Source organism: Podarcis pityusensis (genome assembly GCF_964106645.2).
Source record: "Podarcis pityusensis genome assembly, chromosome: 12".
NCBI classification, from domain to species: domain Eukaryota; kingdom Metazoa; phylum Chordata; class Lepidosauria; order Squamata; family Lacertidae; genus Podarcis; species Podarcis pityusensis.
Window position 1 is genome coordinate 1,731,801 of NC_138037.1, and position 14,768 is coordinate 1,746,568.

Genomic DNA, 14,768 nt, shown 5'->3' on the forward strand with positions numbered 1-14,768 from the left:
GTTTTGTCCTCTCCTGTAGTCAATAGAAACAGATATGCAATTCCGGGAAGCTGTTTTGGCTTCTCAGAACATGATCTGGCTGCTAGCCATGAATGCTTTTGGGGTGGGTGTGTGGAGCTCCATTTTATTCAGCTCAGAACAGAGTCAGCCATCGACAGAGAGGGAGAGAAGAAACTGCAGAGCAGAGGGACCATCGAACACGAGAGTCTTCTTCAAGCTCCAGAGGCGTCACAAAGAAGGTACCGTTTCCTTTCTTGTCTTAGGAACATCCGAAGCTCCCTTTGCAAGGAGATGTCACCTTTGTCCTTCTGGCTCAGCAATGGCTACCTGCCCCCCTGGAGATGCCAGCGGTTGAACCCGAGACCATCTCTATGCAAACCAGATGCTCAGCTGCTGAGCTGTGCCCCCTGCCCCAAACCACATGGAGAAAAAAGAAGCTGTTTTGTACTGAACCAGACTGACTGGTCCATTTAGATTAGTATTGTCCACACTGGCAGTCAGTGGCTTCTCCAGGGCTTCTGAGTGGGGAGGTTCCATGGAGGGGGGCTGGAATGGCGACATGCAGCAGCAGCAGAAGGAAGCAAGTGGGAGAGAGTCCGCTGGGGGGAGGGGGGAGGGAACTGGTTGGCATCAGCCCCTCCCCACTGAAAAGCAGCTGCCTTTAAGAGATGGTCATCTCTGGAGGGTATTTTCATCAAGACTAGGCCCCAAGGAGCCTACAGACCATCATCCTGAGTGGCTGCAGCTGTTCAGGGCCCTCCCCAAACCAGCCCACCTGCCTGGGAGCTGCAGAAGGGAGGATATCAGGCCAGGCTGCCAGGGACCCCCAAGGCAGAAGCAGAAGCAGGTAAGGGGGGGGGAGAGATGCAGCTCTGGCTGGAGGAAGGGAATATCCGGGTGCTTCCCCCCCCCAATGCAGAGGGTGGGAAGATTCTTGAAGAGATTGTGAAGGACAAAGTGTTAGGCATGTTTGTTTATTAATGCTTATACACCTGTTGGTGGTAAAAACCACACACCCTCAAATCCAAAAAGATAGAACAATGAAATTATCAACAGGAAAAATTAGCAAACCTAATTTAGGACCAATGCATGTAAAAAAAAGTCACCAGCTGCCTCCCTAGTAATTGAATCCCAAATCTGCAGGGGCAGAATATGGTGCTTTGAGGTTCTTTCAGGGTTGTGTTTACACCATAAGCTTCCTCTGGTGATGGAGAGGAGTTTGGGCAAAGTACTAGTCAAACTGTATTGCAGGAGCTAATGAACTTCTTTTTCTGGTTCTCTTCCGGCTCAGCATTCTGCCTGGACAATGGATGAACGGAGAGCGGAAGTTAGAGGTAAGTCTCTCCCTTCTCCTGACCCTCCTGTGAAAGAACCACGTGAAGGGAATGGTGAAGGTTGGACCATTTGTGGGCCACAGTTGGAAGGGTGAGGTGACCCCAGGTGCTTAGGGGAATTGTTGCAGTGTATGGACCCTGGATGGTGGCAATTCAGGAGCGAATTCCCAGGCAACCGGCAGGCTCACAAATCTGGAAATGAGCAGCCCACTCTCCCTTAAGGAACAAGACTTAGTGGTGCTGCAGGAATAGTTGTTGACTTGGGTCTCCAAGGTGTGAGTGTGGCCAGGTCAATATTGTTTTCACTCCTGACTGACTTAGGGTCAGCCACCTTAGGGTCTTTCTTGAGAATAAGAACCTGGGTGGTGTTTCTACAAGGTAATCTCTCAGTTGGGCTACTGCAACGTGCCATGAAACTGACATCCCTTTAAAACTGTTCAGTCTTGGATTCTTAGACATCTTCCTAATTTCTTTCCAGAGACCACCAAAGCACACGAGAGCAGAAACCTCCATGAAGATCTACGGATTGTTCTTGTTGGGAAGACGGGAGGAGGAAGAAGTGCCACAGGAAACACCATTTTGGGCGAAAAGAAGTTCGAGTCCAAAGCTTCACTGAAGGCAGTGACCCAGACTTGCAAGAGAGAAGTCCAGGCAGAGAAATGGGAAGCAAAGCAAGTTGTTGTCGTTGACACTCCGGCCATTTTTGACACCTGCCTTCCAGAGCAGCAGAATAATGCAGAGATCCAGAAGTGCCTCTCTCTGTGTGAGCCAGGTCCCCACGCCCTGGTGTTTGTGACGCAGGCCGGTCGTTTCACCGAAGAAGATGCTGTGGCCGCCAAGAGGGTGGAGGAGGTCTTTGGCCCAGAGGCCACAAAGTACATGATCGTCTTGTTCACCCGCAAAGAAGACTTAGAGACAGAAAGCCTAGAGGAGTACATAGGGCTGTCTGGAAACCGACCTCTTCAGGATTTGGTGGGGAAGTGCAACAGCAGTTGCTGCGCTTTCAACAACAAAGGGACGGGAGAGGAAAGGGCCAGCCAGGCGGAAGAGCTGCTGGTGAAAATCGAGCAGATGATGATGGACAACCAGAACAAGCCTTTCCTCGAGCTGTTTCCAAGAGGACCTACAAGAAGCGCAGACAAAATGAAACCAGAGGAAGAAGCAATGGACACAGACAAAGGAGGACCAAGTATATTCCCTAAAGGTAGAGTCAAATTATGATTCGGAAGCAGTTATAGATCTCCCTGAGTTGAGATTCTCAAGGTAGCCCTTCCTTAAAGAGACCCACCAAATACCTGCTCTTCTTCTTTGTACAAGGAAGAGCCCAAAGGCAGAAGAATTCTGCACCCATAAGGGGGTGGCTCTGTAACTTGCAAACATTTTGCAAATTATGGAGATGGGTGCAAGAGTTAGCTTGCTTTGTGCAATCCACCGCATGAATTCTGGTGTATTTGGAGGGGAGGGATTTGGGTCATGGTGGAGGGAGAAAGGCAATGTCTACTGTATTAAGAATTTAGGATAACCCTGGAGCTGAATCCTGCCAAAGGCCTCTCAAGCACAGCATCCTGTTACATAGAACAGAGGAACCTGCCTTGTACTGAGCTCAGTACTGTCTACACTGATTGGCAGCAGCTCTTCAGAGTTTCAGGCAGGAGACTTTCCCAGCCCTGCCCTACAAATACTGCGTTCCCTTCCTCCCCCTCTGTGGGGTATGAAATTAACAAACCTCTCTTGCAAGACATTCTCACACTTTTCATCCAAAAGACAGGATGGAGCATAATATGGACTTGTGCAGTAGGAGAAATTCCTCCTTGTGATGCATTTTAAAATACTGCGTGGACAAAATTTCAGTGACACTCTTAATAGTGTTAACGTTCCTTATTCCTTCCCAACAGAGCCTGGGAACCAGAGTCGATCCCACAAGGATTCCGAACTGCGGGTCGTTCTTGTTGGGAAGACGGGAGGAGGCAGAAGTGCCACAGGAAACTCCCTTCTGGGGGAGAAGAAGACCTTTGAGTCCAAACTCTCCCCGAAGCCAGTGACCCAGACATGCAGCAGAGAGGTCCGAGCAGAGAAGTGGAAGGGGAAACAAGTTGTCATCATTGACACTCCGGCCATTTTTGATGCTTGTCCTCAAACACAGCATGATATTCTGGAAGTCCAGAGGTGCCTCTCTCTTTGTAAGCCAGGTCCCCACGCCCTGGTGTTTGTGACACAGGCCGGTCGTTTCACCGAGGAAGACGCTGTGGCCGTGAAGAGGGTGGAGGAGGTCTTTGGCCCAGAGGCCACAAAGTACATGATCGTCTTGTTCACCCGCAAAGAAGACCTAGAGACAGAAAGCCTAGAGGAGTACATAGGGCTGTCTGGAAACCAACCTCTCCAGGATTTGGTGAGGAAATGCCAGGACCGTTGCTGCGCTTTCAACAACAGAGGGACGGGAGAGGAAAGGGCCAGCCAGGCGGAAGAGCTGCTGTCTCTGATTGAGAAGGTGGTTCAGGAGAACGGAGACCAGCCGTATCTCAAGCCGCGTCCGATGGAGATGTCACTGAGGTCAGATGGAAGGAATCCTGGGGAGACTTCAAAGCAAACAGCAGCAGGGGAACCAGTGGAAGATGAAATGAATGCTGGAGAAATCCCTGAAGGGCAGCAGAAGAAGAAATCAAAGAAGGTAGGGTACAAAGAATAAGAATGGGGCCCCTGTCTTTTCCAATTGCTGATGACTTACATTGTTGACAAATTCAAACTTGGAAAAGGAGGATGGAAGAGGGTTGTTTTCAGTTGCTCCAGAGGGTAAGAGCTGAACAAGCAGCTTGAAAGAACAAGGAAAAGGGATTTAGACCAAACATTAGGAAGAACTTTATGGTCCTGGGGAAGAATTTATTAATTTAATGCATTTATATCCCACCTTTATATCCGTGGGACTCAAGGTGGCACAAGTGGTTCTCCCCCCCCCCTTTATTTAATCTCCACAAGAATGCTATTTCTATTTCTATTAGAGGTTTTTAAGCAGAGTCGGGGGGGGGGCTCCCTATTGAGAGGCTGCAGAAGGATTGGGCTAGATGACGTTTGAGGTCCTTCCCATGAGCTTAAGGGGGGGTTAAATTCTTGCTTATTTGAGAATTCCCCCCTCCTTCTCCCCCTTGACATCTTTTCCCCTTTCTCTTGACTCCACACCAATCACTTACCCTGGGTTTGTTTCCAACAGGCATCGACTTCTCCCCTGAGCATCCTTTGTCCCCCCTTTGCCCTAAAATCCGGAGAAGCTTCCAAAGAAGGCAAAAGAGGAGCAGGAAGACCTCATCCTCCAATGTAAACGGAAGCAGAGTCATCAATAAACACAGCAGGATAATTTGTGTTCTCCCATCATTATTGCACGTCCTCCGTGTGGCACTATTTCACAGCCTTCATCCCCCTTGCCTTCTCAACCTCCTTAAGCCTAAAGTGGGTTTCACATTTTGGATCCAGGGAATTCTGTGGCTTATCCACACTTCCCCTTGTTTTTCTGCCTCTCCACAGGAAACCCTCTCCTTGGCACTCAGTTGGAGCAAATGTCAACCGTCTTTCCCAGGAATTGATGTTTGCTCTGATTTGGAGCAGAAGAGGGGGTGTTCCATGGGAGAGGAGTGTGAAAAGCGGGAAACTGCTCAGACCGGTGCTTTCTAGGGACGGGATTGAGGAAGAGTGGACAAGCCCAGTGTGCGGTAAATAAATCAAGAATCCTGTTTTAAAGTCATCCATGTTGGTGGCCATCAATATGAGCTTATTCTTCATATGTTGAATCAGATATATATGGGGGCACCAACATCTTTTAAATGCTTGGAGCCTTTAAAACCCTCTCAGGCCCTGGCAGTGGGCATGGGGAGTTCAGTGGCACTGTGTGTGCACCAGGGGAAGGTGTCGAGGCACAATTGTGCCCCTGGAAAACATACTGGCAGCTGCTGGTCTATGAGGCCAGGCTCCAAGGCAGCTGGAACATCCTTTTCTTCCCTTTCTGAGATCACTTAGCTCTTTCTGCCTCAGCAACGGACACCTGGTATCTGCTGCGCACCTGATGCTTCTCATTTCCATTTGGGCAGATTTCCTTTTCCCCTCCCCTCTCAATAAGTTGACATGACTCCCACTTTCTCCTGCTTCCTCTCATTGGTAACAAACACACAGCAGATCGGCGGGGGGGGGGGGGAGGTGAGTGTCTTACCTTGGAAATTACCCTAGGGGCTGATGGGTGAACTGGGGTTTACTGGTATTTTGAAATATATGGTGGGAGCCATATATTCATGTCATATTTGGTGGGAACAGTAGTGACAGAAGATGGTTTTGCTACAAACTGTTTGTACTAAATTTGAATATTTTCCGTTCATCAAGCTGCATGAATTCTCTAGTTGCTCAGATATTAGAATGTGATTCTAAGTTTGGTTCCCTTCACATGCATCTCAGCTGTTCCAGAAACTCCTCCCTGGAAGAGGCAGAGAGGCAAAGAACTGTCCATCCCATAATGACTCCAAGGTCGCTTCCAGCAAGGTTAGAAACTGAGAAATGAAAGCTAGGAACTCAATGGCACCTTAAACCGAGGTTATGGGAGCAACAACGGAATGTTGTCTAGGTGCGCTTTTTTAATAACAAGAATACAAAGCTGAAAAGGAATAGATTGTGGCTAAAATATTATCTTCATTTTTCACATGGTCTAGTCCTTCCCCTGCCCACCCCCCTAATATTCGTAAGAGGGTCTCTTCTTCAGAGAGTAGCTGGAAGTGGGGAGGCAGAAAAAGGTCCTCCTTTCCTTCTGCTCTGCAGTTTTAATCTGAAATCAGTACTGCGCCCAGAGGTCAGAAACTGCTTGCTGTTTGAATGAAGTGTCGCAAAATGTGAGTTTCAAACACCGGCTCGCTGTCCAAGCATTCTGTCTGACCTGCTTGCAGGAAAGTGCGAGTTGCGTGACAACAGGGCGTCAGAGACAAGCCCATACTCCACACTTCGCAGGAGCATTTCTCCTCCAGAAGTCGGATCTTTCAGGCTCACTGGGGGGGGGGGCTGGGGAAATGGCCCCTTTCCAGGCACGAGCTGAGGAGATTTCACCCCTCCCATACCCAAGAATCTCCTGATGATCTCCTGATGGTCTCTGCTGACTCTCCAGAGAGGAGGAGGCGTGTCCTGCCTATCTACTTATTCTGCCCAGCAACATATCAGTCTGTGTGAGAGAGAGTCAGTCAGTCAGTGTATCGGAGAGAGTGAGAGTGTTGGAGATCCTAGAGATAAGATTGCTGCTAAGAGCAGCTGCAGACTCTCAGTGTAGCATTGATTTATGCTTAGAATATTCAGCTCTGTATATAGCTTTGTATCATAGTTGTAGTTATAGAATAAAAGGAAGATATTCTACAGAGCTGCTCTCCGAGTGGTTTATACTCTGCAAGACTCTGCAAAACTCTGCTGCGCAACGACTGTATTATTGAGACAGTGAATCCGGTGCTCTCAGCTCTAAGCTGTGAGTCCACAGCACTGTGACCTGTTCCTGTGAGAAGGAGGTCTCTGGCGGTGCTACCCAGCTCGCCTAGCCCAGTCGGGGTTGAGGTACATGAGTCCAGTCGGCGCACTGGCTCTAGGGCGATGCTGACATCGGTTATGGGCCCAGTCGTTGTTCCAGTCGTCTGACCTGGCGTTGCTCCAGTCATCCCAGGCGTCCCAGGCGTCCCAGTCGCCAGAGGTTTCTGTCGCTGATCGCCGGACGGTGGAACGGACGCTGCATGCTGGACTGATTTGCGGTGCCCAGAAGCAGAGCTGTTTTGGAGCAGAGTGTTCAAGCTGCCGCTGTTGCTCTTGCTGCTGCTTAATTTATGGAGGTATGTTGCTGACTGCCAAAGGAAGAAGATAGCATCCCTGTTTGCCTGTTAATTGCGCTCTGAGTGGGAGAGAGAGTGGCTGAGGGAGTCAAGGCTTTATCTGTGTTGCACGAGGGAAGTGTCTTGCTCTAAGTAATAGCAGACATGGCCTGTGCACATTCTGGCCAGATGGCTCTGGCCTTTCCTCTCCTCACGCCTGAAACCTATGCAGTTTGGCAAGTAAAGATGAAAGCGCTTTTACAGAGGGAAAAGCTATTTCACACGATAGAAGATGACCCTCCAGATAAGGATGATGATGATTGGGTTGAGTGGCATGCTGCAGATATGAAAGCCCGAGGGACAATTATTTTGAGTGTTTCAGACCACTTGCTGGTGAACTTAGAGGGTCAAGAGACTGCACAAGCTGTTTGGCATAAGTTGAGAGATATGCATCTGAGGCAGAATGCTGGTTCCAGTGTGATTTTCTTTAAGAAGCTGTGCAGGCTGCAGTTGGAGAAAGGTGGTGATTTGCCTAGCCATCTATCTCAATTAAAGCGTCTCAGACAGGACCTTGTTCAGCGAGACCCGGCTATTTCAGAGGCTGTGTTTGCAATGCTGATGATCAATAGCCTAGATGAGTCTTATGATGGAGTGGCTGCCCAGATTTCCACAATGCCTTCTGACCGGCTAACAGAAGATTATGTGTCTAGCGTGCTCTTGAATGAGTGGGATTGCAGACAGGCTGTTAAAGAAAGCCGGGACTGTGCTGTTAAAAATATGCTTGAAAATGTGCCTGAGTCTTCAGCAGGGGAAAGTGAAAGTGAAACTGCTGCTGTTAAAGCTTTGAAATTGAAGCGGTGCTTTTCGTGTGGAGCACAAGGCCATTTGAGTTTCCAGTGTAAGAAGTCTTCAAAGAAGAAGGGAAACTTCAGAGGCAGAGGGGGAGGAGGACGAAATCCCCATGCACCTGCTACTTCAAAGGCCTTGATCTCTTGCTGTTCCAGTCAACGTGGGCGGAGTTTCTTCGTGGTCGACTCTGGCTGTGCAAACCACGTGGCCAAAGATAAGAATCTCTTTGTTCAGCTTGAGAAGCAAGAGAAAGAAATTCATCAAGCAGATGGGACAGTTCTCACGAGTATGGCTCAGGGAACTGTGTTCTTAAAGAGCCTGAATGCAACTATTAAGAATGTCCTGTATGCGCCTGATATTCAGGACAATTTGTTGAGTGTTTCCCAGCTTGATCGTCAAGGGTTTAAGGTGGTGTATGCTAAATCTCGCTGTGAAATTCTTAGAGATGGCAAGCTCATTCTGTATGCAAAATGTGTAAATGGATTGTACCAATTGCCTTTTGTTTCAGGTACAGGCACTGCAGAAGCAACTGAGAAAGAGTGTTGCAATTTAACTGTAGATAAGAATGAGAAGTTGCATGACCAATGTATTCATTATTACCATCGCGTTTATGGTCATTTGAATTTCCAGGCTGTGGCAAAAATGCCTGATATGGTTCAGGGTATGAAGTTGAAAGAATGTCCCTACCACATGAAATGTGTTTCTTGTGCAGAGAGTAAGGCAAGGCAAGCTCCCAAAGGTACAGAGTCTGGGAGAGAGGCCAAGAAACCATATGAAGTCATTCATGCAGACTTAGTGGGGCCTCTAGCGCTCTCTAGAGGCAATTCAAGGTTTTTCATGGTTCTGATAGACTCCTATTCGAAATATGTTTGGGTCTATATGCTGCAGAAAAAGGCTGAAGCCTTTACCAAGTTTCGCCAGTTTTGTAAATGGCTCAGAAATGTACATAATGAGAATGTACGTTTTCTTTTCACAGACAAGGGTGGAGAGTTTTGTTCAGAAGAGTTTGAGAGTTTTCTTTCTGAACAGGGCATTGAGCATAGGACAGCCACGCCCAGATCACCCTGGCAGAATGGTTTATGTGAGAGAGTAAACCAGACTCTGCAGCAAGGAATCAGAACGCTGTTACATGATTCAGGGCTGCCCAATCCTTTTTGGGCTGAAGCTCTTTCGTTTTTCTGTCACGTGTATAACAGGAGGTACCAGTCTAGTGTAAATTGCACCCCATATGAGATGCTTCACGGAAGAAAGCCATGTGTAAAGCATTTTAAAATTTTTGGTTCGGAGGTTTGGGTGCACACCTCGCAGGGTGACAAACTGAGCAAGCGTGGAGAACATGGTGTTTTCCTAGGATATGAGAAAGGGGCTTATCGTGTTCTGATCACAGACACGAAAACCATAAGGCTGACCAGGAGTATTGATGATAATCCACAATGGGACAGAGTTGGCGTTTTTCAGTATCATCCCATTTGTGATGATGGTGCAAAAGGGGCAAAGAAAGTTAAGAGGGAGGCAAGTGTTGTTGGTGGTGATAATCCTGATGCCAATGTAGTTCCAGATGATGGCACAGATTATCAGAGCCCAAAAGCCTCAGGTGAGTCTGACGCTGACTCAGACTTAGCAGCTTCATATACTTTAGCTCCCCATTCTCCCAAAGAGGAGGAAGCACCAGAACAAGAGGATCAAAGAGTTTTGCGCAGGTCCGAGAGAACAACCAAGGGTGTACCACCGAAAAGGTTTTCTGAAGAGTTTGCAAAGACTGCGGTCACGAGCAACTCTGGTGGGGTTTTCAAACCTAGCATGAAGTGTGCTGAGAGTAGTAGCACAAAACGCTTTATTTATTTCCTTACCTGATATTTGAAGGAAAGCGTGTATTTGAGTTCTGAAAGTGGTTTGTTCAAATCTGCCTAATTAGAAATGTCAATTTGTATTTGAAAGGAAGAAATGTGTGTGAAGATTTTTCCAGAAGCTGCTTATTCAATGGTATTGTAAAAGTGTTTTATATGCCGGGAGAGAGATACCTGCAGATATGTTAACCAAGGTTGTAAGCAGAGAACAACTTTTGGAGTGTATGTGCAAATTGCAGTTATGTTAAAGATTCTTGAAATGGTCGGATGAAATGGGGGAGGATGAGGAGATTTCACCCCTCCCATACCCAAGAATCTCCTGATGATCTCCTGATGGTCTCTGCTGACTCTCCAGAGGGAAGGAGGCGTGTCCTGCCTATCTACTTATTCTGCCCAGCAACATATCAGTCTGTGTGAGAGAGAGTCAGTCAGTCAGTGTATCGGAGAGAGTGAGAGTGTTAGAGATCCTAGAGATAAGGTTGCTGCTAAGTGCAGCTGCAGACTCTCAGTGTAGCATTGATTTATGCTTAGAATATTCAGCTCTGTATATAGTTTTGTATCATAGTTGTAGTTATAGAATAAAAGGAAGATATTCTACAGAGCTGCTCTCCGAGTGGTTTATACTCTGCAAGACTCTGCAAAACTCTGCTGCGCAACGACTGTATTATTGAGACAGTGAATCCGGTGCTCTCAGCTCTAAGCTGTGAGTCCACAGCACTGTGACCTGTTCCTGTGAGAAGGAGGTCTCTGGCGGTGCTACCCAGCTCGCCTAGCCCAGTCGGGGTTGAGGTACATGAGTCCAGTCGGCGCACTGGCTCTAGGGCGATGCTGACACGAGCTGCCCACCCACAATGCATTTTGTGTGTGCCAGAAGAGGGCCGGATTGAGGTTTGATGAGGCCCTCAGCTACTGAAGGTAATGGGACCCTTTCTATGTCCAGCTGTCCTTTGTCAACCACAAATTGTCACTGTTTTTTGTGTTGAATAAATGCTATATGGTAATTTATGGACCTCACAGGTATCTAAAGCCATTTGCACATAACAAAATACGTGCGGGTTTTTCAAAGTAATTGTTGAACTGAAATACAATTAAGAAGTATATTAATAGTGAAATAGTTATTAAGCTCTAACTTAAAATGATTTTTATGCATAACAAAATAATGCAAACACATTGGTATTTGGGAATAACAAAAGTTCATTGAGAAAAACAATTTACAAAGACTCATAATCTAGTCTCTAGAAACTTGCTATAACATGAAATAATAATAGGTGTAAATAAATGTATGATGCAAACTACAAATAATTATAAATAGCAGAATGTAGGCACCCTATATACAGAAAGGAGCAAACCAGGGATATTTGAGGGAGCAGGCGAGGCCCAGGACTTACATCATAGGAGCCAACGCAACACACAAACACTGTTGCTGGATGTAGGTTTTATTTTATTTGTTATCTTACAGTTTGGAAATGTACATCCAGGTGACGGAAGCCAGCCGTCACAAATGGCGCTGTTTAGCATTTGAAAAAAGACACAGAGAGCCAGCAATATTTTCAGGATGGTATGAGCAGCTCCTTCGACCACCCTCCTCCGATTTTATTCTCCTTTGTTCTCTCCTCTCGCATGGCCGTTTGCCAATGTCTCACGTTACCTACATCCGGTCATGGCTTTTACCCACCCATCGCCATATAAGGTAATTACTGCCCAGAGGGGGAACATAACTCCATATAAGGTTATGCACTTAATACACTGCAAGGCACGGACATGCAGGTCACCGAGGTCAGCGAGGCACCAGGTGGCGCTACAAGCCTTTGCCATGACTTCATGGCTCCCACATCCAGGTTTTTTTCTTTACTTTTTTTGGGCCCCCCTAGCGAGTGGGGCCCTAAGCTATAGCTTGTTTAGCTCATACATAAATTCGGCACTGCCCCCCCAACCTCGGAGCACCCACTGCTTTCATAGTTGGCATACGGGGAGGGGATTGGGGTCTTTCCCTGTTTCAGAGCCAAGAAGCTCCACACATCCCTGTGACTTGAATTTTAAGGCACTTTTGGGTTTCTCATTCCTGGTATAAGACCAGGCGGGAGTAAAGTCTGCCAAGTCCTTTTTTCTAGATCGTCTGCTTTAGTGAGCCACTTCTGCTAAGTAACGATGCTGAACCTTCAACTTCACCATCAATTTAGACTCTCCCTCCCTCAGGAACCATCTCTTTTCTGTTATCAAATAGCCTTTCACAGAAACACCCTTATTTTGACAGCGAAAACTCATTTTGACAGCAGGTGGCGCTGTGGTCTAAACCACTGAGCCTCTTGGGCTTGCTGATCAGAACGCCAGCGGTTTGAATCCCCCGACAGGGTGAGCTCCTGTTGCTCTGTCCCTGCTCCTGCCAACCTAGCAGTTCAAAAGCACACCAGTGCAAGTAGCTAAATAGCTACTGCTGTGGCAGGAAGGTAAACGGCGTTTCCATGTGCTCTGGCTTCCGTCATGGTGTCCCGTTCCACCAGAAGCAATTTAGTCCTGCTGGCCTAATGACCCAGAAAGCTGTCTGTGGACAAACACCGGCTCCCTCGGCCTGAAAGCCATATGAGTGCCACACCCCATAGGCACCTTTGACTGGACATAACCATCCAGGGGTCCTTTACCTTTTACTCAGATGGCCCTGTGAGATTTCGCGTGAGCATCCCAGGGTCCGGGCTCTGAGCAGGCCTTGCCTCCCCAGCAAGGCAGAGAGCTCAAAAGCTCATGATGTGCCGGCTGAGCTTGCAGGGCAGTGGTTGAAGAAGGAGCAAAAAGGGTTTTCTTGTGTGTGTGTGTGTGTGTGTGTGTGTGTTTCTTTGTGGCTGATTGGCTGCTCTCCCTGTGCAAAGGTCAGAGGGGGCAGGGTTTCTGTTGAGGCAGGTGATTAGCTGTGGGAGGAGCTTATCAGAGCTTGCAGGGCAGCGGTTTGATCCATCTTTTAGATTTAGGGGAGCTAGTCTCAAACGTTTGTTGGGGGAGACCTAGGTTTTTTTGTGGGGGGAGTTATTTGTCCTGTCTTCATGCTTTTTATGATGGAGGACCGCTGTAGCCACCCCCAACGACACGTTCTCAAGATGGAGGGGGAGGGAACAGCTGCAGTCGCCTGCGGTTCCTGCGCAATGTTTGCCATCTTGCCAAAGGTTGCAGGCAGCTTTACCTGCAGCAATTGCATGTTGATTGCCCTCTTAAAAGACAAAGTCCAGCAACTGGAGGAACGTGTAGCTACGCTCCAAAGAATTAGAGAGCTGGAGCTCTTCTTGGAAGCAACAGAGCACACCGTCTCCACCAAGGAGGAGACAGGGGACTCCCCTGAGAAGGAGGCTAGTTCACCAACACAGGAGCCAGATATATGGAGAAACGTGACTCAAAGAAGTAGGAGGCCCAGGGTTCGCTCTGATTGTTTAGAAATACACAATCGCTTTGAGGTCCTCTCCCCTAGCATGGAAGACGAAGAGCAGACTCCATTTGAGGATCTCTCCCTCATTACAGTCGATCAGGTATATGAAGACGAGCAGCAAAGTCAGTCCTCAGGGAATGTGCAGGCGACCTTGGAACGGACAGCTCACGGAAGAACCCCGACCAAACCTAAGAGGAGGCGTGTAGTGGTGATAGGGGATTCCCTACTGAGGGGAACAGAAGCAGTGATCTGTGGGCCTGACAAGATGTCTCGGGAAGTGTGCTGCCTCCCCGGGGCTAAGATCCAAGATGTAACTGAACGACTGCAAGGAATCATAAAACCCACTGACAAATACCCCTTCCTCTTGGTTCATGTGGGAACCAATGACACTGCAAGCAATAGCGTCCAGAAGATCAAAAGAGACTACGAGGCTCTGGGCAGGAAATTGAAGCAATTAAATGCACAAATTGTCATCTCATCTGTCCTCCCAGTTGAACGACATGGCCCAGGGAGAGAGGGGAAAATAGTGGAAGTGAACAGCTGGCTTCGCAAATGGTGTAAACAGGAACGGTTTGGATTCTTAGATCACGGACTGCAGTTTCTTGAAGATGGACTTCTGGCAAGCGATGGGCTGCACCTCACAACGGTTGGGAGAAATGTTTTTGCCAAAAATCTCAGAAACCTCATCAGGAGGGCTTTAAACTTACTAATGTGGGGGAGGGATACAGTGCTCCTGAAGGTAGGAGTCTATCAATTGATGAAGATGATCATCCAAATGTCATAGACCAAATGGAGCAAACAGCACACAGACCTAGTGGTGGGAGGAAAAAATCCTTAAATAAGAGTCACGGGGGAATGATTAATGGACTTCAATGTCTGTACACTAATGCGCAAAGCATGGGAAATAAACAAGATGAGCTTGAGCTCTTGGTACAGCAAACTAAATATGACATAATAGGCATCACTGAAACCTGGTGGGATAAGTCCCACAATTGGAATGTAATAATGGGGGGATACAATCTATATCAGAGAAACAGACCAGACAAGAAAGGAGGAGGAGTGGCGTTATATGTCAGGGATGTGTATACCTGTGAAGAGTTCCAAGATTTAGAACCTCAAAGCCAAAGTGAGAGCATTTGGGTCAAAATTAAGGGAGAGAAGAATAACAGTGACCTCATTGTGGGAGTTTACTATAGATCCCCAAGCCAAACGAAGGACATAGATGATGCCTTCCTGGAACAGATGGCCAAGCATGCAAAAGGAAGGGAGATAGTAGTAATGGGGGACTTCAATTACCCGGATATTTGTTGGATGTCAAACTCAGCCAAGAGCATAAGGTCAAACAGATTCCTCACTGGCCTTGCAGACAACTTCATTGTCCAGAAAGTGGGAGAAGCAACAAGAGGAACAGCCATTTTAGATCTGGTCCTAACCAATGTTGATGACCTGGTTAGTGGGATAGAAGTGGAAGGATCATTAGGCGCGAGTGATCATGCTCTTCTGAAGTTTACTA

At 47.6% G+C, this 14,768-nt stretch overlaps 1 protein-coding gene and 1 long non-coding RNA gene across 2 annotated transcripts in view; both read left to right on the forward strand.

Moving 5' to 3' along the window:
* LOC308459851 overlaps nucleotides 1–14,768 on the forward strand; it is a 117,566-nt gene that overhangs the window by 2,652 nt on the left and 100,146 nt on the right. The window lies entirely within an intron of this gene.
* Nucleotides 35–4,683, forward strand: LOC308459797 (GTPase IMAP family member 8-like; the record flags this gene model as incomplete). The annotated part of the gene is given in 6 exon segments (XM_080975496.1): nucleotides 35–117; nucleotides 119–239; nucleotides 1,292–1,334; nucleotides 1,813–2,538; nucleotides 3,230–4,002; nucleotides 4,540–4,683. Coding segments are annotated over 6 exon segments (1,854 nt in total). The 3' UTR covers nucleotides 4,648–4,683.